Raw genomic sequence first — 23,294 nt, 5'->3', positions numbered from 1 at the left:
AGCCCTGAGAGGTACCATCACAGCCCCATCGGATGGATGCAGACTGAGGCAAGCAATTTGCCCAAGGCTTGCTTGGCACCGCAAGCCCTGCTCTGAGTCTACCTGGGGCAGGGGGGTCTCCCCGAGGGTCCCCACGCTGCCCCTGAGAGCTTGGACTTAGCCTGCCGTGCCCCTACCTGGGAGGACATCCCGTGGCACGGATAGAGGATTGCGTGGTCATCGTCTTCTGCTCCCTGGTCCAGGCAGTAGCCGCTGGCTTTGCTGTTTCTCACCTATGACCAGAAACCGAAGGAGAAACCTCACGGTGAGGGTGGGGGTTCCCAGAGACCAGGGCAAGGCCACCCATCCCCACTCAGGGCAGAGGGGCCTGCTGGGTGGCCAGCACCTTGGGAGTGTGAGCTGCAGGAACGGACAGGCCAGTCAGGACTGTCCGCCCTGGACACTCCTTCTCCTAGCCTCACACCGAGCGCTAGCCAGGCCGGAGTGCACACGTTCCTTCCACATGGGGTCCTGGGTTCCCCAGAAACAGCTGGAGCCCCGAGGGAAGGGGGGCGCCTTCCCCAGCAGCACTGATCAGGGTGATGGGCGGGGGGAGGGGAGGGTACATAGCACCCTTTCTCACTGGCTTGAGAGAGACCCGAGAGTGTGGTTGTGCCCGCAATGGCTGGTGCAGACATGTGCATGTCATGCAGTCAACGAGTCTGAGCCCACATATGTGTTGTTTGCACTTAGATAATGCACTGTGTTTATGTGAGTGTGTCACTGTGTCCGTCCCAGTGGTTTTGGAGCACCTGCTCACCTGACAGTTTGTCTTCAGGACAGGACCCATGAGTCTGTGTGCACATGAGCAAAACTGTGTGCAAATGTGTACTTCCGTGTCTGTGTGCACTTGCACATACATGAGTGCAGACCCTAACATATTCACAGGGGCCCACGTTCATGTGGATGAATAGATGTGCACATTCGCGCGTGGGTGTATTTGTGCACATACGTGTGTCACTGTGCGCTTCCGTATGCAGGTACTTGGCTGTGAGCCTAGGCATCTCTTCTGCTCCGCACCCTGTATGTGTGCGTGTGGCTCTCTATGCCCGTGAGCACTCATGTGCCTATGGGTGAGGGTGTGGCCTGGGGGGCCCTCCCAGTGGAGGCGGTACCTCTCCGTACGTGAGGGTGTCGTTGTAGGTCCTCATCTCCGGGTACACGTTCTCCAGGTACCACTTAAAGCTGCGGCATTTCAGGCGCTGCCGTAGGGCCAGCCGTTCAGACACGTCCCCAAAGTCCACCCCTGGGTTCTGCAAGGTGGGAAGTGAGGCAGGAAGGGAGCTGGCATTGCCGAGTCCCCAGGGCCAGGTCTCTGCCTGTGATGGGGGACCCCCAAGACCTGGGGGCAGCCCCACCCCTTCTCTTCCCCCAGAACCCCTGGAGGTCTGGGCAGCAGCTCCCGATGGGAAGGGCCTGCTTCTCCAACCTGGACAGATGGCCCCGGGCTGTGGGCTGGCTGGGAGGTCACCTCTGAGCCCTGGGAATATACTGCCTGACTAGACTGCTGTTTAGCTGGAATCTCTGCAGACAGTCTACACTGCGGGGTGATGTATGGGAGCTTTGGGCCATGGTAGGGTATCAGCTTGATCACTGCTCCCACAGCCCAATGGGAGGCTGGCCATGTGTGTGTGGACGAGCCCTAGAAAAAACTGAGGCTTGCTGGATGTCCCTGGTCAGCAACATACTGTGCACCGCATCCCACGGCATTGCTGTGAGAGGGCTCTCTGTCCAGCTCCTGGGAGTCTGTACTTCTTACTGCAAGAACCATCACCCTGAGCACAACAGCTTCCCTGAGTTCTGGGTCCTTCTAGCCAAACGCTGAACCGCAGGGTAGCCTTGGGGTCCTGGCTGCGGCAACGAGCACTAAGCTTTTGCAGGTGTGAGCAGGTTTGAGCCGGTGCCCTCCTCTGGCTCCACTCTGGGCTGCAGACAGCTGGCCAAGCCCGTGGCTGGAAGGCGTGCTGCCCTCGGGGTGCCCTGCTCCCTCATCCATGTGGTGGGCACAGCTGCAGAGATACCCCAGGGCCTTCACATCAGGATCCGGTGAGTCGTGGGAGTGGAGGCCCCCGAGGCCCCGAGAATTAGATATGGGAGGGCATCTGCTGGCTCTGGCTCGGAACTCTGACCCCTCATGCCCGCGGCCTGCAGGCCCCATGGGAACAGCACCTGGGTTCCCTTCTGAGAAGTAATGGGGACGCTTCCTGCATCTGTTCCCTTGGTGGGAAATGAGGCTTTCAAGAGACACTGAGCCCTCCGTCCATCTCTGATAAATGTGTGTGTTTCCGTGGCGTTCTTCCTCTTGCTGGAAACTGCCATGTGGGGAACTGGTGGGGAAGTAGGTCTGCCCACAGTGGTCCCTCCTCCCTCCCTAGGGGGTCGTGTGAGCCGGTGGCCCCGCCTCGCACTGGGGCAGCATTACCCAAATGCCAGGCACGCCCTGCTGGTGGGTGGCGTGCTGGTTCAGGAGGGTGCGGAGAGAAACTCACGTAACAGACATAATGTGTTTCTGTAACTCGTGTCACGTGTTTGAAGCTCTGTGTGTGGACAGGGAAGCACACACAGATATACATGTGTGTGCAGGGTCGTGACACAAGATGTGGCTCTTACTGTGGGCTGATGGGTGTGGGGGACGCGGGGCCTCACACGCTCCCATGGCCAGGGAAGCAGCACGAGTGCAGGGGTGCCCAGCAGCCTGGATGTCACCCCACATAAGGGGTGGCCTCTCTCAGCACCTGCCCTCAATCACTGTCACAGAGGCAGGGGAACAGGTCTCCTAAGTTTCTAAGAAAAGCCAGAATATGGGCTATTTATGGGAAATTAGCTGATTACAAAGTAAAAAATCACAAACAGTGGCCCCTAACTAGACATGTGTCAAAAGCACCTGGACCGGAAGCAGGCGTCCATGGTGGGGGGGGGGGGGTGGCCTCCCACACTCTGGATGTGGAGATTTTGGCCACAGGGAGGAAGAAGCCCCGGCGCCCACGACACCACCGATGGACCTGGAGAACACGGAGCTCAGCGGAAGAGCCAGACACAATGGGGGAGACGTTGTAGGGTCCATTTGTAGGAAGTGCCCAGGATGGGCACATTGGAAGACATGGATCAGGCAGGTGGCCGTGGGGGCGGGCACACGGGGGCTGGCAGCTCACGGCGGAGCGATTCTGACTGGGGTGATGTTTTTGGAACTAGGTCACTACCTAGTCCATGGTTGCAGGGCACTGTGGGTGTGCTCAGCGCCCGCGAACTGCGTGCTCTAAAAAGGCTGAAGTGGTAGATTTGGTATCATGTATGCTCAGCCACAGCAAACATAAACAGAAGCCGCGTCCGCGTGCTGGCTGCCAGGCAGGGAGCTGGAGCGGCCCCGCCCCCGGAGCCACGGGGGGCCAGTTTGCGGGTGTTTCTAGGTGGGTGGGTGGATCCCTGGGTGGGGTCAGCCCTGGGTGCCGGAGATCGGGGAAGAGCCAACGCTCACATGCCCCCGCCAGCAGCTCCCTTTACCATGGAAAACATCCACCAAAAAGCGAGGGGCCCCTAAGCGGGACCGGCATTCGGGGAGCCTCTCCCAGATGGGCCCCCTTGGGGTGGGGTGCGCCTGCACCCTGGCCCGGCTCGCCCCACCCTCCATGCCTCCACCCAGCTTACGGTCATGGGGATGTTCCAGGCCATGTACACGTGGGACTTGAAGCTGTCCATCCACACCTCGGCTGCCCGCAGGGCGTTGCGCTTGGCGTAGTAGTCGATGTCATTGTTGTAGGGCTTCTTGGAACGCTCGATGTGAGCCACGCGGGAGCAGGGCAGCACCTCCATGCTGCCGCCGCACTGCCACACCTTCGGGGACACCATACAGCCACTGGGTGGCCCCAGCCCTTCCCGGTGTAGCCCCCACCCCTGCTTACAGGCCCCAGGACACACCTTCCAGAGGGCACCATACGGTGGGCTTTCCCCAGGAAGAGCATCTGTGGCCTTGGGTCAAGTGCTCTGGGGCCTGGGCACACGGTGCCTTCCCTTCTGGGTTTCCTACCAGATTTCATCCCCCTGCCCCCCACTGCCCGAGAGCCTGCTCTGTGTGGGGCAGGGGGGGAGGCGCCTGGTCCAGGGCTCACATACCAGCAGCTGCCCCCCAGCCCCGGGAACAGACCCACAAACTAATTTGAAAAGAGGATGCCAACCAGTCCACACCCCTGCGATCTAGCACTTACTTCGCAAATGCAGCTCCAAGCACTCCAAACACACACTCTTGGCTAAAGGGAACATCTTACAGCTGCTTCCTTGAAAATAGCATCCCCCGAAGTAGCTGACCATCCCCACAGACCCCACCCAGGGAGAAAAGTGGTTTGCACCACGATGCCCTGATGCATGCTGGGTCTGTCTTGTCTCCACGCAGCCCGACCATCCTGACATCCCTGCTCCTCCCTTGCCCTACTCTGCCTCCAGAAAGCAGAGAGGAGGGCAGATCTCACAGCTGACGACTGACACCACCGCTGGCTGGAGGTCACATCTGGGCAAGTTGGACCTGCTGTGCGTGGGGGAGGCAGTGGGTTCCTTATGATCTGAGCTCTTGGCCACCAGTCTCCTGCTGCCTGGTGCCCTGCCCACCTTGGACCACCCCTCTGCATCCCTCGCACAGGGCCCAGGGGGCAGCTCCTTTGAGACGATGGCACAGATCCTGCCCCGGGACCAGGGGTCCCACTGAAGTTTGCTTCTCTGTGCTGAGCGGTGAGCAGCCGACACTGCGTGGCTTCTAGGGGAGGGGTCGCCGGGTGCCAGGAGGACGCAGGGCTTCTGTGCAGCCAGCCTGGGGACTTCCGCCACTTCCACTCACAGGCCTCCCACCAAACCCAGCCACCGGCCCAGCTGCTGGAACTGGGAACGCAGGTGGAAACGTGTGAACCAGGAATCTTCCCGAAGGCAAACATGGACGTGCAATAGTGGGAGCCCTGCAGGCCTGCAGAGACATTGCCTTGCTGCTCCTCACGCCTCCTGCGGCCACCACACCACCACACTGTGTCTCTGGAGGGCCCAGCAGGCCTCTGCTGCCGTCACTGTGCTCCCAGGGCTCCCCACCCTCTCCTTCTGCCCCCTCATGCCCCCAGGGCCTGTGCACCTGCTCTTCCCTCTGGGGGAGCACGCCCCTGTCTCTGTGCCAGGCCACCCACAAGCCTCTGCTCAGATGCCACTCCTCCCCACCCGACCCTCTGAAGCTGCAGCCCCTCAGCCCCTCGGCCTCCTGGCTCCCCTGGTCTATTCCTCCCGACATGTGAGCTCCAGGACGACTGCCCTCCCCTTTGCCCCCACTGCGGGACTCAGAACAGCCTGTATGCAGTCCCCATGCCTGGTAAGCAGTTGTATGATGAATGAATGGATTCCCTTTGAGGAATGTGTTAGCAGCCACTAGCCCTGCTGCCCCACAGGACTTTGCACAGGGATGGGCATGTTCTGGATCTGGGTGGCCAGTATGGTAGCCACAGCCACGCATGGCCACTGCACCCTTGAAGTGTGGCTGGCCAGGCTAAGGAGCCAGCATCTTTATTTTATTAGATGTCAACTAATTTGGAATTGATTTATGCAACCATGTGTGGCTAGCACAGCCCTGAGACAGGATGACTGGAAAGGCCTTGTGGGATCTGGCTCAGGGGCGTCAAGCTTTAGTCGTGTGAGGACGGCTGGACACAGACCCTCGTGTGGGGCTTTGTGGTGAGTTCAGGGCCCCTTCAGGCCCCCATCCCTTTCTTGGGTAAAACTGTCCTCAGAGGCAAGGAAGGGTCCCATGGCAGGGGCGTCGTGTGGCAGGTGGAAACCAACTGTCCTGAAGTAGCGCCCCTGCCCCTGAGCTGGGACAGAGTGAGCTGGGCCTGGGGCTTGTGGGCATCACCGCACAGGCAACTTCTGTGCGGGGCAGGGACGAGGGGCTCAACGGGGGCATTTCCACATGGAGGTGATGACGCCATGGCTCCAGACCCTGACTCAAGTCACATCACAGACCCCATGTGCCCCCAACCTGTACCCCATTCTAGAGGTGGCCATGAAGATCATCCTGGCCAATGAGATGAAAGCAGAAGTCTCAGGGTGAGGCTTTGGGGAAAGCTATGGTTTAAGGACATAAGGTCCAGAAGCATGGCAGTCATCTTGCAGCCGTAAGGCCACACACACAAGGCTTCAGGTCTATACACGAAGGATGGTGGCTAGAAGGTTAGAGCCTGTCAGCCCTGTGCTTTGTTAGAGGCCCAGATCCCCATCTATCCCAGCCTGCCTTAGGGGTTTTCTGTTGCTACATTCCTAACCGAGGAAGCCAGACTAGGAGGTGGTACTGGGAGGTGCACTGGGGGTGGACTTCACTCTTAACTACTGAGGCACCAAGAGGTCACGAGACAGGTCCATGGTCACACAGTGGCTTCATGGGGTGGGGGTGGGGGGTGGGAGCCAGAACTACGCATGACCCCCGAGGCTGCCTCTCCACCCAGAGCCGAGGGGGTGCCACGGAGGGCTGAGCGCCACTGTCACACCCACCCCAGGCTCAACCACTAATTATCTCAATCAGCGTGGTTAATTGGCACTCAGACAGAAACAGCAAATACGGAGGGAGGACCAGGTGTCGGGTCTGCAGGCAGCTCTTCAGAGGGAAGGAGCTCAGGGGGCCCCACAGATCGGAGCCCCTCGGACATTGGAGCTGGTGTCTACAGCTGGGGTTCCAGCGGGGGTTCCTGAGGGTCCTCTGCCCTTGTGGGCGGGCCCTGCTTCTGAAAAAACTGGAATTTGTGACTGGTCTGCACAGGAGCCAGCAAGCGGCTCATCCACCGTACAGAGGTCAGACTGTCCTTGTTGCCCCTGTGCACTGTGAGCCCACGGGGAGCCCTGTGGGAGCCTGGCCATTAGGGCTGCCTGCGCCTGGCGCTCACATGACACCCACGCTGAAGCAAGGTGCCTGTCTCTCACTAGCTTCTCCATTCTCTCCACACCATTGCCATAATCCAAGTGACACTTTCCTGGAGCGCCGCACTATTTAAAGGCCAGAGTTTCCTGCGTCTGAATGTGAGAGGGCAAATGACCCCAGCTGCCTGGCTTTGCCCTCCTCTGCATAGTGCTGGGAGGAGAATGTGCCCTCCATCATTTTTATGGAGATGCTTTCTGGACTCTGACTTCATTTAATTTGTAGCTCAGCATGACACCCGCCCCTCAGTGGCCCTGAGCTTCTCAGCAAGCCCTGTTCGTCCTCACTTGCCCTGAGCTGATCGGTGAAGGGATACCTGAGCCCAAGTGCACACAGTGGGGCCTCTGGAGAGCTCCTGGTGGAGAGGCTGGGACAGGAGCCCACAAACTTTACTCTTCATCAGAATCTTTGGGAGTAGTTTAGAATCCTGTGGTCCAGGCCTCATGCTCATCCGACTACATCATGCACACACACATGTGCACTTACACACACACTTCACCCCTCCCCGGCCCTCCTGTGTCTGTGACAGCCCTGATTGGGGTCGCGGTTCCGTGGAGCAGCTGTCCTGCCCCATGATGCAGACACTCAGGAGGCCACCAGGGCCCCTACATTCTGCAGGCAGCACGAAGCCCAGGCCCCCAGCGCACGGGCCTCCTAGAGCAGAGCTGGCCCTGATGCATCAGCACAGGGCAAAGCCCAAGTTAGGAGGCCAGGGCCTCCAGCAGAGACCCCCGACTCTCAAGGCCTCTGGAGTTGGCTCCAAGAAGCATCACTGTGGCCTTAGGGAACAGGGGAAGAGTAGGAGTCCAGATCCTGCTGCCTTATTCACAGTGGACTCTGCAGACCTCACCACTGCTCTGGGGAGACCTGGTTGGACATGGTGGTCGCAGGTCAGCTTTGCCCTAACTGAACTCCTGAGCATGCTGTGGAAGGGGGCCCGCAGGAGGACCAGTCAGGTCAAAGCTGCAGAGGGGCACACAGATGGGGTCCTGGCCCTCCTCCATCAGAATCTGCTTTGTAGCAATGTTTGAGAAGCACCTGGTGGAGAGCAATGGGGAGAGGATGCTGCCAGGCCTGGCTCCCACTTATTCCCAGCCCCGATGGCTTGGGCTTCCATCAGATGCCTGCCCCCAAACCAGGCTGGCCCAGCAGCCCTTGAGTGCAAGTGGGGAGAAGCCAGTGCCTGTGATTCCACTGCCTCCAGAGGGTCAGGGCTGGGCCTGGGTATTAACCACGTCTTCTAATTTTCTATATTTGATGCTGTGACGTCTGGGGCCTCGCTGACCCTGAAGGGACTGTCCCTCCCCGGACTGGGCAATTCCCAGGGGCAGTAAGCAACCCGCTGAGGGGCTCTTTCTGTGTGCAAACCACCCAACCCCAGAAAGCCTCTGTCCTGGCCTCGTCCACCTGCAGCCTTCTGACCCTCCTGCTGCCTCCCCAAGTGCCCTGTGTGGCCTGGTGAGAAATACACTTTTCTCAGTGGCAGCCGAGTCCTGACCTGCTGAGCAACAACACAGCTGGCAGCTGCCTGGGGACTCAGAATCCCTTAGTGGCTGCCTCCCAGAGCAGGGTGCACGCACAGCCTCACGGCTGCCTCAGAGAGGCCTGATCCTGCTAGTATCCTATGTTGGCTGTGGTGGACAGAGCTTCTGGCTTCTGGGCAAAATCAGAGTGTGCTCCTTGAGAGTGAAGACGTCGATAGCCAGGAGCTTCTAGTGGTGTGAATGAGATGGTCTGTGGCATCCCTGACCTCTGGTCCAGCCCACAGAAAGCTCACTTGGGAGGAAATGCTGCACAAAGGTCTTGGGATTTGCAGACCTGATGCGGCGTGGGCCTGGTGCCTTCCCAGCCATTGTGGCAGAATAGAAGTAATTAGGTTTTGTCCTTGACCAGCCCAGGATCTTCAACTCCTTCTCACAGGATTTGCAGATGATACAGCAGGGGCTTTCAGGAACAAAAATAATTCCTTGCTCTAGGCTGCATCATGATTGGCATCCAAATTAAGGCTGGGTGTAGTGCGTTTCCATGTGCTCAGATGTGAGTTCAGGTAGGAAGGGTTTTCTGAGCATGGCGCTTCAGCTCCTGGTGACACTGTTTCTTCAGTAGCTGCCCTGACTGACAGTGTGCCATTAAGTCCTCCTAAGGAGACATCCTTCCCCACATCCTTCCCCACCTGTCCATCCATCATCTACTCATTCACTCACCCACCCATCCATCTATGCACTCATCCATCCACCCATTCATCCACCCATCCATCCACTCATCCATTCATTTACCACCCTCCCACCCACCCATCCATCTGCCCATCCACCCTTCTACCCATCCACCCATTTATCATCCTCCTATCCATCCATCCATCCATCCATCCATCCATCCATCCACATTAATCCAAACAACCAGCCCCAACTATCCAGGGGCCGTGCAGAGCTGTACTATTGAGATGAGGCTATGACAGGGAGAGGTGAACAAGCTCAGCCTCCTAGCCCAGGCCTCCAGACCAAAAGCCAGAAGCCCGGAGGTCCAGATCAAGGCTGGCAGGGCCCAGGCATCCAGCCACACAGGACATCTAACCTGGTGCAAACCCACCAGGGGCCCAGCCACCATCTTCCTTTTGGTAGTGCAGAATTTCCGCCTTCAACAAACAACCAGGGCTTCATGTTCACTCAGGAGAAACTGTGTGTATGACTTTTGGAGATTTTGCCTCTGAATCTAATTTAAAAGACTTTCAGGAATGCCTGAGTGGATCAGTGGTTGAGCGTCTGCCTTTGGCTCAGGTCATGATCCCTGGGTCTTGGGATTGAGTCCCACATTGGGGTCCCCACAGGGAGTCTGCTTCTCCCTCTGCCTATGTCTCTCTCTCTCTCTCTCTCTCTCTGCATCTCTCATGAATAAATAAAATCTTTAAAAAAATCTCCAATCTGCTCAATGCTCCCTGTCCCCCCCCGCCGCCCCCTCCCCCCCCCGCCAATGCAGCCACGGACTGATGTCCCCCTCTTGTCACACAGACCCCTTGTTCTGCAGGAGTGACACTGCACTAGGCGCAGAATTAACTGGGTTTAGCTTTGGGAAGGCAAGTCCATCTCCCAGGGCTCAGCTGGGCTCAATTCATACATTTTTGACAAGAAAACGTCTCTCCCTGGGACAATATGTATATACACACATTTGCTCTAAAACAGCTACTTCCATGTTCCACTCCAGCTACCAGACCCACAGAAACTTCCAAGCTGGACTTTTATTCCAAGTTCCTGCCACTTGTTTCCCAGATGTGCTGAACACCCAAGCAAACAAAAAGAAAAAAAATGGTTTCCTTCATTTTGAAACTGAGTGGATCTGAAAGTGTGATCCCTGGACCAGCAGCAGCAGCCTTACCTGGGAGCACTTTAGAGATGCATGTGGTTGGCCCCTCCAGACCTGCTGAACAGACACCCGGATGGGCCCGGGCCCAGCAGTCTGTATCTTAACAAGCCCTCCAGGGGATTCTGATGCTCGTGAGTTTGGAGGCAGCTGCGCTAAGTGCTTCTCTCCCCTTTGTCCACCCTCGAAGCACTCTGGGCATTGGGCATAGTCCTCAATCCCAGTAGCTCTGTCCTTTGGACACTACTGGAGGGTGGGGCTGCGTGTTCTTGCACTTTCTGTCCTCAAGCAGAGGTGAGGCTGTACCTCCTGGGTCATGCCCCCCGCATCTCCTGATCCAGGCCCACAGCAGCTGGACAAAGCGACAGAGGGGTATCTAGTTAAGGCCACAGGTGTGGACATCTTCTCTATCTTCCCCGAACACACAGTGGTAGGTACATTATTTAAAAGTTACAAGTATATTTGGAAAAGAAGAGGAAGCTCCCCACCACGCAGAAGGAGCAGACAGCTGCTGTGGGACTGGGCTGGAGCTCTGAGGTGCAGGCAACTGACCTCACGGACAGCCAGGGACCGCGTCTGTGGCTGGGCACTGGCTGGGTGCCCCAACCATGAGCAGAAGAGCTGCTCCCTGGGCTGCAGCCAGACAGCGGGACAGGAAGAAGAGATGCATAGCCCATGGAACACTGGGCCCAGCGGGTCTTGGGGTGAAATCTAAGCTGCTTAGTTCCGAGCTGGGGCCTGGGGGGCCAGCATCCATGGACCAGTAAGCATGAAGATACAATTTCCATGAAAGATGGGATCTCAAACGGATGCACAGAGCACATGAGGAAAACCCAGTTCCAGAAGAATCACCCACCAACCCAAGATGGGATTTAGGAAAGAGGCCAAGAAGCACGTTCACAGGTCCCGAGGGCTTTCAGAGATGAAGGAAGGAGGGGAAACCATTCATCAAGAAAGAGGAGAGCTTGAATCAAAGCAAGCAGTTCTAAGAACAGCCACATAATGAAAAATACTAGCGGAACATGCTGTAAATATGAAATACTCTCATTAAGATTGAAAACCAAAGTTGAGGAAGTGGCTTGGGTAGCCGTCTGGACACAGCTGAGGAGAGAACTCACTCACTGGGGTGTGGGGCTGAGGAGATGACCCAGAACACGCAGCAGATCAGGGCAGAGATGGGAAGCAGGAGGCCAGGGGGGCACCTCCCACTAGGTATGCAGCTGGACGCCCAGGTGGTGGGTCCACATGCCAGGAGCCCTGGTGCTCTCCGTATTTGTGAAAGGACATCAGCCTCTGTTGACAGCATCTATTGGGACCTGAGGGGAAGGCAGGGCAAAGAATGCACCAGACGCGAAGGGTCGGGGGCTCAGTCGGTCTCCCGGTCACTCCTGGTGGAGTGCTGACTGTCAGCCAGCTCAAGTGATGCACCGATGGAGCAGAAGTTGCTGAAATGTTTCCAAGGTTCGGTTGAAAGAGGGGACACAAGACACCAGCCAAGAAAACTCTACAGCAACGATGTGGAAAGATGCAACTGCCGGCACCACACGTCCTACGAGCGGAGTGAGCAGGACAGGTGCGCACCCCCGTCAGTGTCAGCAGAGAAGGATGGGCATTTGGTGCGTGGAGTGAGAAGCCCGGGCCTGTTATTTTCAGACAATACAAGGAAAGATCACAACCTTACTTGTATAGAAAGTATGTTCCAGAAGGATTTAAGCCTTTAGTGTGGGGACTGCAGGTGTTGGGAGCTATGGTCAAGCAGCTTCCCAGATTCAGACCTGCCTCTCTGAGCATGCAGTGAAGACCTCGGGGAGGGAACACGTGTGCTGACATGTCTGCGGGCAAGGCCACCACGTATGCAAAATGGCTCTGAAAGGACATGCATCTGGGCACTGACAGAGAATTACTGTGACTTTCATTTTGTTCCAGTTTGCTTACCTCAGTGTTTTTCTAATAAAAGTCATTTTTAAGAAGGAAAGGAGAATGGTACCCAGAAATGCCTGCGTACATACTAATGAGTAGTCACTGGGTGTTTGTCGTGTTTCAGGCCAAGAACTTCCATTTCATCCTTGCCAGCCCTGGAGTTCAGTCCTACCACCCCTCTCCATGATAGATGGAGAAACTGAGGCTCAGAGGGGCCCAGCTGGCTAACTGGCAGAGCCCAGCTCCAAGCACAGGTCTCAAGGTGGGGGGCCTCTGATGACCCTGTGCAAGAAACAGGGCTCTTCCACAAAGATGTTCACGGAAACAGAGGCTCTGCCCCCTGCCTGGAGGCCTGCTTCCTCTGGTTGGAGGCACCTGGGGGCAGGTGAGTAGACCTTGCCCCGTGGGCTGCCGGGGAGCAGGGATGCATCCTTACCTTGTCAGGTATCCTTACCACGTGCATCTAGAACAAGCCTTTCCTGAAAGCAGCAAGAACAGGACCTTACTATGGGCTCCCAACCCTCTCCTGCACCTGCTGCTCACAGAGGAAGGTTTGGCACCAGCCTGAGGTGCACCGCATACTCCTCTGACATCTAGAAGCCATGTGGGCCGTGGAGCAGCATGGGCACCCCTCCCTAGCACCCTCCCTCAGTGACTCTGCCGCTCCCCTGCTCTGGGAGGGTGAGGGAAACCCCGCCATCCTGGGCCCGAGATGCTTGACGCCAACATCCCCCAAGGGCATCTGAAGGCGCAGTGATGGACCCCAGCACTAAAAAGGCTTTCCTGTAACACTGTAGAGCGGCGAGTCTGAAAGTCTCAAAATAGAGAAGCAAACGATTTCCAGCTTGTGTTCTGCAGATGGCTCTCCCAGCCGAGATCCAAGCCGCTTGATTCTGTCTTGGCCTCTATTAACTGAACGGAGGCAATGGATTCATTTGCCCCTAATTGGCTCTCAGACTCTCCTCATTAGGGGATGAGCAGCTGGCATTTCTACAATCACAGAAATGGAACTTGGCCCCAGACCACAGAGTTACTCCTCCAAGTGGGCCTGGCTGCCTGCGCTGAGGACAGATCAGAAACGGCTATGGCTACAAGGCTTGTCTGCACAGGAAGGCAGGAGAAAGACCATAGGGCCGCTTGTGGTCTCTGCCATGAGGGCCACACTCTTGCCAGGCATGCTTCTGCCTCAGGGCCTTTGCATGTGCTGTCCCCTCAGCTGGGAATGCCTTTCCCTCCCACAGTGCACAGCTTGCTTCCTCTGCTCCTTCTCACTGGCTCAGGTATTGGCATTCCTTCCCTGGTTACCCCATCCAAAGTGACAACTCTCCACCCCTTCCCTGTCTGTGTTTTTCTACTGGTGCTGCAGAGAGCACACCACACACCATAGGCATTTATTGGAGGTGAGCAGAGACCTGTGTCTGCTGTGTCCCCTGCTGCACCCCCAGCACCCAGGATGTGCCCCACCCTGGGCTCCAGCATCTAGCGGGTCACAGAGTGCCTCTGCCTTCCAGATGATTCCTATATTCCTTCTACAAATGCATGGAACACTGACTACTCATGGTCAGCTTCAGCAGCAAACAAGCATCGAGCGAGGCAGGTGTAGCCCCTGCCTTCACAGACGGCAGGGAGGGGGAAGCACCAGCAAGGGGCCACAGGGGCCCAGCCGCGGCTACACCGTGGGAGGAAGAGGCTGTGGGGCTGAGAGCCGAGCTGGAAGGGGCAGCCACAGAGGGGCCAGTGTGGCTTGGCCGTGGAAGAAGAGTTGGAGCCTTCCTGAGTGTGGAGGTGGGTGGGGAATGGGGCACGGGGTGGTGGTGCTGCGGGTCCTGTGGATCACAGGAGCGAATCTGGGCTTAGTTCTCAGAGTGAGGAGTCTGGGGCTCTCTGGGCTTCCACATGGGACGAGGCCAGGAGGGAGGAGGGCTGCAGAGGAGCTGCCACAGGACCCCTTCACCCTGTCCATCCCCCCAACTGTCAGCATCTCCGGGGGATAGTGATGTCTGCTCTGGGGACACAAATGGAGCCTGCCTGGTCACCCTGCTGTTGCCCCTCTGTGCCTATCTCTGGCCCACGACAGGTGGTTTGTGGGGAGACCCTGCTCTAAACTCAGGAACCGGACCGGGGCTCTAGGCCGGTGGCAGGTGCAAGTGAGCCGCTGCCCTGACAGCACCACCAGCATCCCCACGGCAGAGGCACCAGGGCCGGTGTGACTATGGCCTCCAGCAGTTGGCCTCCCTGCACCGCGAGCCGGGAGCAGGGGCGTGGGCCGCGTTGCTGGTCCCGTGTTCGCCCCAGTCCTCTCCGCCCTGTCCCTGCCTGCATCTTCCTCTCTCCCTTCTCATATTTATAGTTTATGTCCTCTTCCTGGAATGTTCCTGTTTCCTGGCAAGCTACCTGAAACCCAGCAGCAACAAGAGTAAAAAGGAACATGTATAAACATGCAGGTCCACGCGGTTTATGTACGTGAAGCACACATAACACACGTGAAGTGATACTGTATGAGCATGTCCATCCCTAGTGTCCATGCTGGCATCTGTTCAGACATCTAAGCCGTATTTGTAACCATGTCCATCCCACGTCTATGCCCATGTCGCCTCCCTTAGCAAAGTGGCCCCCTCCCCCTCCCCCAGCAGCACCAGAGCCCCCCTACCCACCCAGGCAGGACCTTGCACAGCAGCCCTGAGCCCAGACCCCACTGTACGCCATGGAGACCAAGGCTGGGGACACTGGGGTCCCGCCCGTGATCACCCCGCAGGGGTGCTGAGCACAGTCGGGCTCCGGGGTCTCCTTTTGCTACATGTCCCTCTTCAAATGCCCCAGAGAATGCCTGTCTATGCTACCCCTGGCCTCTGATGTCCTGCTGGCCACCAGGTGAGACCCGTCCCTGTCCTTCCTCCATCTCTGATCGCCAACACCAGCACAGGTTGCTGGCTGCTCACAGGGCACACCTCCTCTGCTGGACTGGGGTGTTCCCAGGTGCTGCCACCCCTCCATCACCTTGTGTCCTGGTGTTTCCCAGGCTCTGACCCCACGTCTAGATGCCAGATAATTAAATAGAATTGCAAACAATTCTGAAATGCTTCAGAGAATTTGAGATGTGGTGTATGTTTAATATATTGGATAAACTAGAACTTTCTCAGCATTTGGGGGAATTTCTGCTGTGATGCCAGACACTCAAAGTGCTTCAACAGGAGCATAAACACACTATATTTGTGTTGTTATAAAAGGTTCAAGGGGATTTAATCAACTCAGGGCAGAAATGGAACTGATTGTTGTTGAATAGTATTTAATCTGTTCAATCCGAGTTAATCAAACATTAATCAAAGAAAAGGGAGAGGTGAGCGTTCTTACTGGATGAGATTTATACCCATAACCCCAAGAGTCCCTGGGTTTAACCAAAAAGCCTAAAGCAAATGGGTTTAGAAATGTGTGATTTCGACAAACTGTGTAGAAATTTTTCAGGACCAGCCTAAGCGATCCCTGTGAACAAAGGCTCCAGAGGGAAAAGCAAACCAACCAACCCAGGACCCCAACCGACCAGAGCATCACTTGGCTTGACTGCTGGGCCTCCAACGCCAGCCAGGACGCCAGCTCTGCCCCTGGGTGCGTTCCGGGTGCTCGGCAGCCTGGGGCTGGCTCCAGCGTGGGCCCTCCAGCCAGCAGCATTCACAGCCCCGAGAACGTGCTGGAGACGCAGGCACCCAGGCTTTGCCCTGAGTGTGACTCCCTGGGGTGGAGCCCAGTGGTCTGTGTTTTAAGAAAACCTCTAGAGGATGGAGGTGCAGTGGGAGCCTGAGGACTGCGGCCTGGGAAGCCACGTCTGCTCAGACCTCTGATGGCAGAGCCTCTGTGGCAGTGTCGCAGGCCCTCCAGACTCAGTGTCGTGGCCACTTGGGAGTCTTGGCTCAAACCTTGTTTTAAAATCGGGAATCCAATACTCATGTTGGCTTCCTCTTGTTCTAATTCCATTAACAGCTCCAGGGGGCTGCTTGGGGCCCCCTCTACTGACGAGTTTCCAAGGGACACCAGCCATTTATGGCCGTCCCGCCACCCCGAGGCACTGAGGCCCAGACCCCTGAGGGCCTTCTGTCTCTGCTGGGCCCAGAGCAAAGTTTACAGAATCAAGGCCATCAAGCTGGGGCTTCAGGGCGTCAAATGCAGTGAACCCCGAGGCTGGATGCCACGGCCTGAGAGAGAGGACCCCATTCCCAAGCCACATGAGCTGCACCATGTCAGGGTTTGGACCTGCTAGTTAGGCCAGAACCGCTGGGGGAGGCATCCATGGGCTTGGGCAGGGAGCTTCAGTCCCTGCACACGCGTGGCCCACGGGACAGTGGCAATGCGGAGGAAACACCAAGTGCTGTGTGGGCAGGGACATCAAGCCGGGTCACGAGGTCACGATCCATGTACCTAAGGGCCCAGCCGATTCCCTGGAAGCAGAGCTGGTTTTTGGAAGTGACCTTGGCGCTGAAGGTCACAGGGCCCTGGAAAGGCCACCACCCAGTCCCGCCACGAACAACAGCCTTCAAATGCGCCTCCACTCCGAATTAAACCCAATTTTCTTTCTTTTCAGACCAAAATGAGGCTCTGAACCAAACTCTTAGAAGTGAAGCCACTTCTGCAGAGAAGAGTCACAGTTTGGGTCCAATCCCAGCAGTGAGGCAGGACTCTGGGGCTCTGGGTGATGCCGGGACTTTCCAGGCCACCTCCTCTCTATTGCAACGGGGACCTGTCCACCTTCCCAGCTGCTCAGGCCAAACTCTAGTGAGGAACTTTGATCACCCCTGAGCCCCCATCCCCCCCCCCCAGCAAAGCCTATGGGTACTTCCTCAAGAACACACCCAGTCCACATAGGAGCTCACCATCTCCTCCCCAGTCCAAGCACGTCACCTCCCAGTATCATCCCAGAAGTCCTGGCCTCTCTGCTTCTGCCCTCACTCCCTCCACCATGGAATCCCGGGAACCAGAGGGATCCCTGAAACATGGAAGCCAAGCCTCTGCTCAGAGCCTCCGAGGCCTCCAGCTCCCTCAGAGCAGAAGCTGGACCCTCACCTCCTCCTCCCCCTCCCCACTCAGCAGGCTGCACATGTGTCTGTGCTTCTGGAGCACATCAAGCAAGATCCTGCCCCAGAGCCTTTGCACCTGCCATTCCCTCTGCCTGGAGCATCGTTCCCTTCCCTTGATCACCCACAGCTCCTACACAGCACCTGGAGGGCTTCCTATAGATATCCTTTAAAACTGCCCCTTCCTCTGCACTCTTGCCCTCACTGCTTCCTTTCTCCCCTTGGGGTCCTCACTAAGTGACACACTTTCTCTTTCACCTCTTCCCTGGAAGCTGAGCTGCAGGAAGTCAGGATCTGTTCCATCTGTTTGGTTCCCTCCAGAGCTGGAGGCCCAGCGCTCACAGTGCACAGTAAGCGAGGCCTGGCTCCTGTGGGAAACGTGGTCTCCAGGGAGGGGCTGAGAGAGTCTCACCCAGTGCTGGTGGGGGGTTGCTCACTGAGCCTCTAAGATCTCCAAAGCCACCTGCTCAGGTGTGTTGTGCTCTGGTTTTGAGGGCTATCCACGGTGTGTCCCTAGCCACCAACCTTCCCCAGAGCACGGAGCAGTGAAGCAACTCCCCGGGTGGCCACTCGGACCTCCACTTCAGGCGTCCAGGAGAGAAGGAGCTCGGCCACCCCAGATTTGCTACCAGGATTCTTCCAGAACTTTCCATTAGTTCTCCAAGCAGCGGGTGAGGAAGTTTGAGGGCAGGAGGGGCCCCTGGGTGTAGGGGGGCATGGCGGCTGAGGCTCATAGTCACTCCCCAGGCCAGCTTGGGGCCTCCCTTGGGGGTGCCCCTGCCTGTCCAGCCTATGCTCTCCCCAGTGGGGCCCCCATGACCCGTCCTGTCTGGGGAGGCCTCTGCACGAGCCTCCTGGGAGCAACCTGGGGCCTCAGGTACCCACAAGCCCATCTGCACTGCGACAAACGCAGAACCATGTGCCCGGTATGCAGGACAGCTGCAGGGGTGTCCCACTGCGGATGCTTGGTTCCCCGTGCACTGGACCAGCTCCAACACCCTCCAGCGCAGGCGGGGCCACAGAGCACACATGCACCACGCGGACCCCTTGCACAGCCTCACTCCCGCTGGCCTTTACCCAACAGTGCTCAGGCTGCTACCTCGCAGCCCCATGCAGTGCCACTTACCCTCATGCCCAGCTCAATGTTCTCACCACCGTACACCTCCATGCCTGGGTCTAGCAGCCCGATGTCCCCGAAGTACTCCCGGTCCACAACGAATGAACAGCCGATCATGGCGGGGGTCCTGGTGGGGGCAGAGACAGCCCTGAGCAGGTCACAGGTACAGTACCCTGAGCCCCGACCTGCTGGGGGTGCTGGTGGCTGGGAGAGCCCAGGACTTGGGATGCCTCAGGACTCAGGGGTCCCTCTCAGGGTCACCTTCATATCCTTCAGAGCCTGTAAAGCACTCAGCACAGGACAAGTCCAAATGCTAATTGAAGAACATCAGACCTCAAAACCAGCACTGAACTCAGGCAAATTAGTGGAGGGGATTTTAAAGAAATCAGTTTACCTAATGAGTTATTTGGTTGCCCTGAACATCATTTCCCAAGCTTGAGTCTTTTGCCTATCTCCTTCATCATTTTGTCCCATCTGCATGCCAGGACTCAGGGCTGCACTGGGCCATTGCATAGGTTGTGCACTGCTCCTCTATGCCCTCCCCCGCAACTGACATCAGACTCTTTCTGAATGACACACTTTGAAGCTGTAGAGTGAACAGACTGCAGTCTGTCCTATTATTTCTATAATCATTTACACCGACACATTTAAAAGATGTCAGTAAATCTTGCCTCATCTCCAGAAATTCTGTGAAATCAAGCATCTATGTTCTAGTTATATCTTTTCTACTCTTCACTAAAGATCTATCAGTTATGGGTCCCTGGGAAGTGGTCTCGCGGAGCACCAATAATAAATTGAGGCACAATGAGACAAAGTATTGGAGAGGAAGAGAACAGCATCACTGTGGATGGTATTGTGCATTCATTCATTCATTCAATAGTGAATTTCACATATAGTGAGTGTCTTCCAGGCAGGAAGGATAGAAAGAGAAAGTGTATCTCTAGCAAGAAGTAGGCACAGTCCAGATGCTGTAAGAAAGCAGGACTCTTAGCTTTGATGAAAGATTTTGCCCCAAATCAAAGACAGAGCTGGTCTGCTTGTCGGCTGAGGGACTGGTGTCTCCCAAGCCCTGAGAGGAGCCAGCAGAGGCTGCCCAGGCCCCAAGGCCCTGGGGCCGCCCCAGCACCCAGGTGGAGGCAGAAGCCACTCCCTCTGCTGCTGCGGCTGCTGCTGCTGCTCCTGCTACTCCTGAACAGGCGACACCCCTCTTCACTAACACAACAGCAAAGATTGGTCTCAATCACAGTTTAAGAGAAGCATTTCTGCTCAGTGAGTGGGAAGTCAAAGTAAATGCCCATCAGTTGTCCAAGAATAACAGAGGCATTAAGAAACGATTATCCTTTTATTTGTCCAAAGATTCAATTTGTTCTGTCATTACATTTTGGCCACAAATCTAACAGTAACAAAATTTTAATGCTGCCTTTGACTTTCAATAGCAAGTGTTTGACGGGTTAGGTTATAATTCACCGACGTACAGCAGGCACTTCTCTCATTTTCTTCACAGCAACGAGAAATCTAAGGGTGATCTCTGGTGAATCAAAGTGCCAAATTTCCTGCCAAGTCTATTATAGCTGGTAATGACTTTTTTAAATTATTGCTCCAAGTTCCAAAATAAACTTAAACTCACGAGGTGATGGAAGGAGAATCAGCTGCCACTGAGCTTATTTGCATGAGAAATTCTGCTGTGATTACACAACACAGCAAGCTGGGGATGCTTTGGCTGAGGGGTTCTCGGGTTCCGGGGAGACATCATCATGGGGCATCCTTATTCCCGGGCTATTGTGTGACATGCATGGTGCACAGCCAGGGCCCCCCACCTAGGCTCCTGCCTGGGTGAGGTAACAGACACACAGGCACACCTGATGCACACAAACACACATGATACACACTCCCAAGCCACGTAACCCTGGAGCCCCACACAAAGGGAGGGCTGGTAAAATGAGGACCCCAGATGCACCGCTTGGCCTTCAGGAGACTGACAAACACCAAGGTGAGCCGGTGTGCTTCCAGCACCTGGAAAACCACATGCTCATGGCGTGGCCAGGCACACGCTCTGCTTGTGAGCATGGGAAGGCCCCTGGAGAACACGCAGTGCATGGGTGCACTGGGAGCACAAGGAGCCATGGTGCACATAGTCCATGCTAAATGCAGAGACATAGTGATGGTGAGTCTCTGGAGAAACTGGTGTGGACTAGATCAGCCCTCTTGGAAAGGTGTGAAGCAACGACTGGAAAGCCAGAAGTACACTGTGTGCTCCAGGGGGTGGTTCAGAGCAATGAGGAGCAGCACAGCCGTGAGGGCCGGCCCAGCTCTGAGCCCACTAGCTGTGTGGTCCTCCCTGCACTCCGCCTCTCCGCTGGCACCCCAGGGGCCAGACGGTGCCCCCCTCCAGTGGCTGCCATGTGGACAATAGCTGTCTGTGAACACAAACGACAGCAAGTGTCAGGAGCCTGGGAGCTGTGCATTAGTATCCCGCTGACCCCGCCTGTCTTTGTCTTGGGCGTTAAGCCAGCTGCTGCACGAAGCTGTGTCACAGCACAAAGGAGGTCAGTTTGGAGGCCATCAGTGTGGAGGCTGGAGTGAACACGGATGATGGACAGGACCCCCCCGTGGCTGCGGGTACCACCCAAGCACCGCCTGAAGCACCTCTTAGAAGGCGAGCAAAAAAGTCAGAGAGGAAGGGATCAGTGTTCTTCCACTGTGACCAGGAAGCAATTCTCTGTGTGTGCAAGTACATCTGTGTCTGTGCACAATGTGTCTGCACACTTATGTGTGTGGGTGTGAATGTGTGCACACATGTCTATGCATGCCCATGTCGACATGTGGTTTTGTGTGTACAGGTGTGTGCACAGCTGGATGTGTTTGTGTGTGCGGGTATGTGTGCAAGTTGTGCGTGGGGGTGTATACATGTGTGAATGTGTGTGTACGTGTGGCAGTGTGTACGCAGCTATGAGTGTGCATCTGTGTGCATGTGCATATGTGGGTATGTGTGTGTGCCAGTGTGTGTAAGTGTGTGTGTTCTTGTGGGGGGGGTATATGTGTAGGTGTGAGTGTGCATCTGTGCGGGTGTGTCTTGTGCAGGTGTGTGTACACAGCTATGTGTGTATCTGTGTTTTTGGTGTGTGTGTGTGTGTGTGTGTGTGTGTGTGTGTGTATGTGATCAGGCCCTCAACCCTCACTCCCCTGTGGGAGAGGCCCCTCAGCCCGACCCAAAGGTCTCCCTTCCTGGAGGCTTGTCCTGGGCCCTCGTGCTTACTGGAAGACACCCATGCCCACAAGGCCCTCACCACCCCCGATGCACAGTGGGACCCTGGGGACAGGAGCTTCAGCCTTGTGCACGGGCTCATGGCCATGGGATGCATGAGGTTCCGGTGCTGTGGCCTGTGCACATGCAGCCCTGCACGCTGTGCCCCAGTGCAGGAGGGGCCACCAGCTGACATACTTTCTCCCCAGCGTCCAGGCCACGTCATCCCTTCCATTCTTCCCTCTTTCTTCAGCTTCCGGGATAATGAAGGGCACGGACATTCCCTAACGTCAGTCTCCAACCGTCAGCCTTTCCCAGCGTGGCTTACGATGTGGATGCGCAGGCCAGTCCTTCCAAAGGGCAGCAGCTCTTCCCACCAGGGATGTGGGGGTAAGAGCTCTCAGAGCACGTTCCAGGAGACACCCGCGTGGACCTGCAGGGACCCAGCTCTGGGTACAGGAAGCAATCTGTCCAGTCAGGGTGACTTGTATGACCACCAAGGGCACCTTCTGCAGGGAGCTGGGCACAGTGTTTCATCTGAAGGGTCTGCTAAGCAGGCTGTGGTGAGAAGGCCTGTCCAGGCAGTGCCCTGGGGGCATCCTTGCAGTAAGGACAGAGACGAGGGGCAACGGGTCAAGGGTGCTCACCGGCTGGGCTCAGCCCTTCTTCCACCCCTGGGACCTGGCCAGAGCTTCCATATCCCCAGGTGCGCTCACCTTCTTTGAATCTACACTCCGGAGTGTGACTCCAGCCATTTGAGACCCCGGGGAGTAACCCCAGGGACTTGCTGAGCAAAGCCCCTGTCCCCCAGAGCGGCGAGGGCTACTGTGACACCAGGTCTCCAAGATTAGTGACAGCTCAAAGTCAGTGTCCAGCACCCCCGAGAGCCGGTCATTTCCTCTAACCACGCCCCTCTGGGCAGTTCCAAGCACTGTGGCACACAGTGGGAGCGCGTCCCTGCCAGCCGCACTGGCCCAGCCCCACAGCCCTTAGTTTCACCTGTGTTGTTCCACGGATGATGGTTCGTCCCTTCTCTCTGGGACCTTGGTCTACCTGTTCACACCTGTAGGTCCTCTGGGGCGTTTCCATCACTGGGAACAGTGCTGCTGCTGTGGGCATCCTCATGAGTCTCTGCATGGATGCAGGTGTGTACATCTTCCAGGCCGATGGCAGATGGGACAGCTCGCCAAGTTGGATGTGGTTGTACCTTGAGGAGAAACCGCCAAAGGTCTTGGGAAGTGGTTTTGCCAGTTCGTTCTGTGCCCAGGCTCCTTGGGAGCTCCGACCACCCTGTGTTCTCAGCAGTGCCCGGTGCGGCCCTCCCAGTGGCCCAGGCACCTCCGGCGGTTGCGTTCCCTCCTGGCGGAGGCTGGCATTCCCATGACACACTAGCCGTATCCATCTCCTCTGGCCTCCGGTCTGTGTGGAGGCCTCACCTGTGTTTTACTTGGAGTTTTGCATCAAGGTTTTCAAAAGCTCTCAGGGGGTGCTTGGAATGAACAAAGTTTGAGACAAGACACGGTCTGGCCAGAAAATCCTGCTTCCCAGGCAGCCCAGGATGTCCAGAGGTCGCCAAAAATTTCAGGTGCTTCCCCTCAGGGTTTCTGACCTCACTGACTCCTAAAA

General features: G+C 56.7%; 1 protein-coding gene across 4 annotated transcripts in view; it reads right to left on the bottom strand.

The window, feature by feature from the left end:
- GALNT9 (polypeptide N-acetylgalactosaminyltransferase 9) overlaps nucleotides 1-23,294 on the bottom strand; it is an 80,045-nt gene that overhangs the window by 8,202 nt on the left and 48,549 nt on the right. For 3 of the 4 annotated variants that reach the window (XM_072802029.1, XM_072802028.1, XM_072802030.1), the window contains exons 6-9: nucleotides 18,434-18,551; nucleotides 3,685-3,870; nucleotides 1,155-1,292; nucleotides 177-272 (exon numbers count right to left, since the gene is read on the bottom strand). In XM_072802029.1, coding sequence (XP_072658130.1) covers nucleotides 177-272; nucleotides 1,155-1,292; nucleotides 3,685-3,870; nucleotides 18,434-18,551 — 538 coding nt within the window. Of the gene's footprint in view, nucleotides 1-176; nucleotides 273-1,154; nucleotides 1,293-3,684; nucleotides 3,871-18,433; nucleotides 18,552-21,866; nucleotides 22,545-23,294 lie in introns of those variants that run through there. The other variant, XM_072802031.1, reaches the window with a different exon arrangement.

The sequence above is a fragment of the Canis lupus genome, chromosome 27 (genome assembly GCF_048164855.1).
Source record: "Canis lupus baileyi chromosome 27, mCanLup2.hap1, whole genome shotgun sequence".
Classification (NCBI taxonomy): domain Eukaryota; kingdom Metazoa; phylum Chordata; class Mammalia; order Carnivora; family Canidae; genus Canis; species Canis lupus.
Note: the sequence above shows the minus strand (reverse complement) of the source record. Positions and strands in the feature narration are given on the sequence as shown.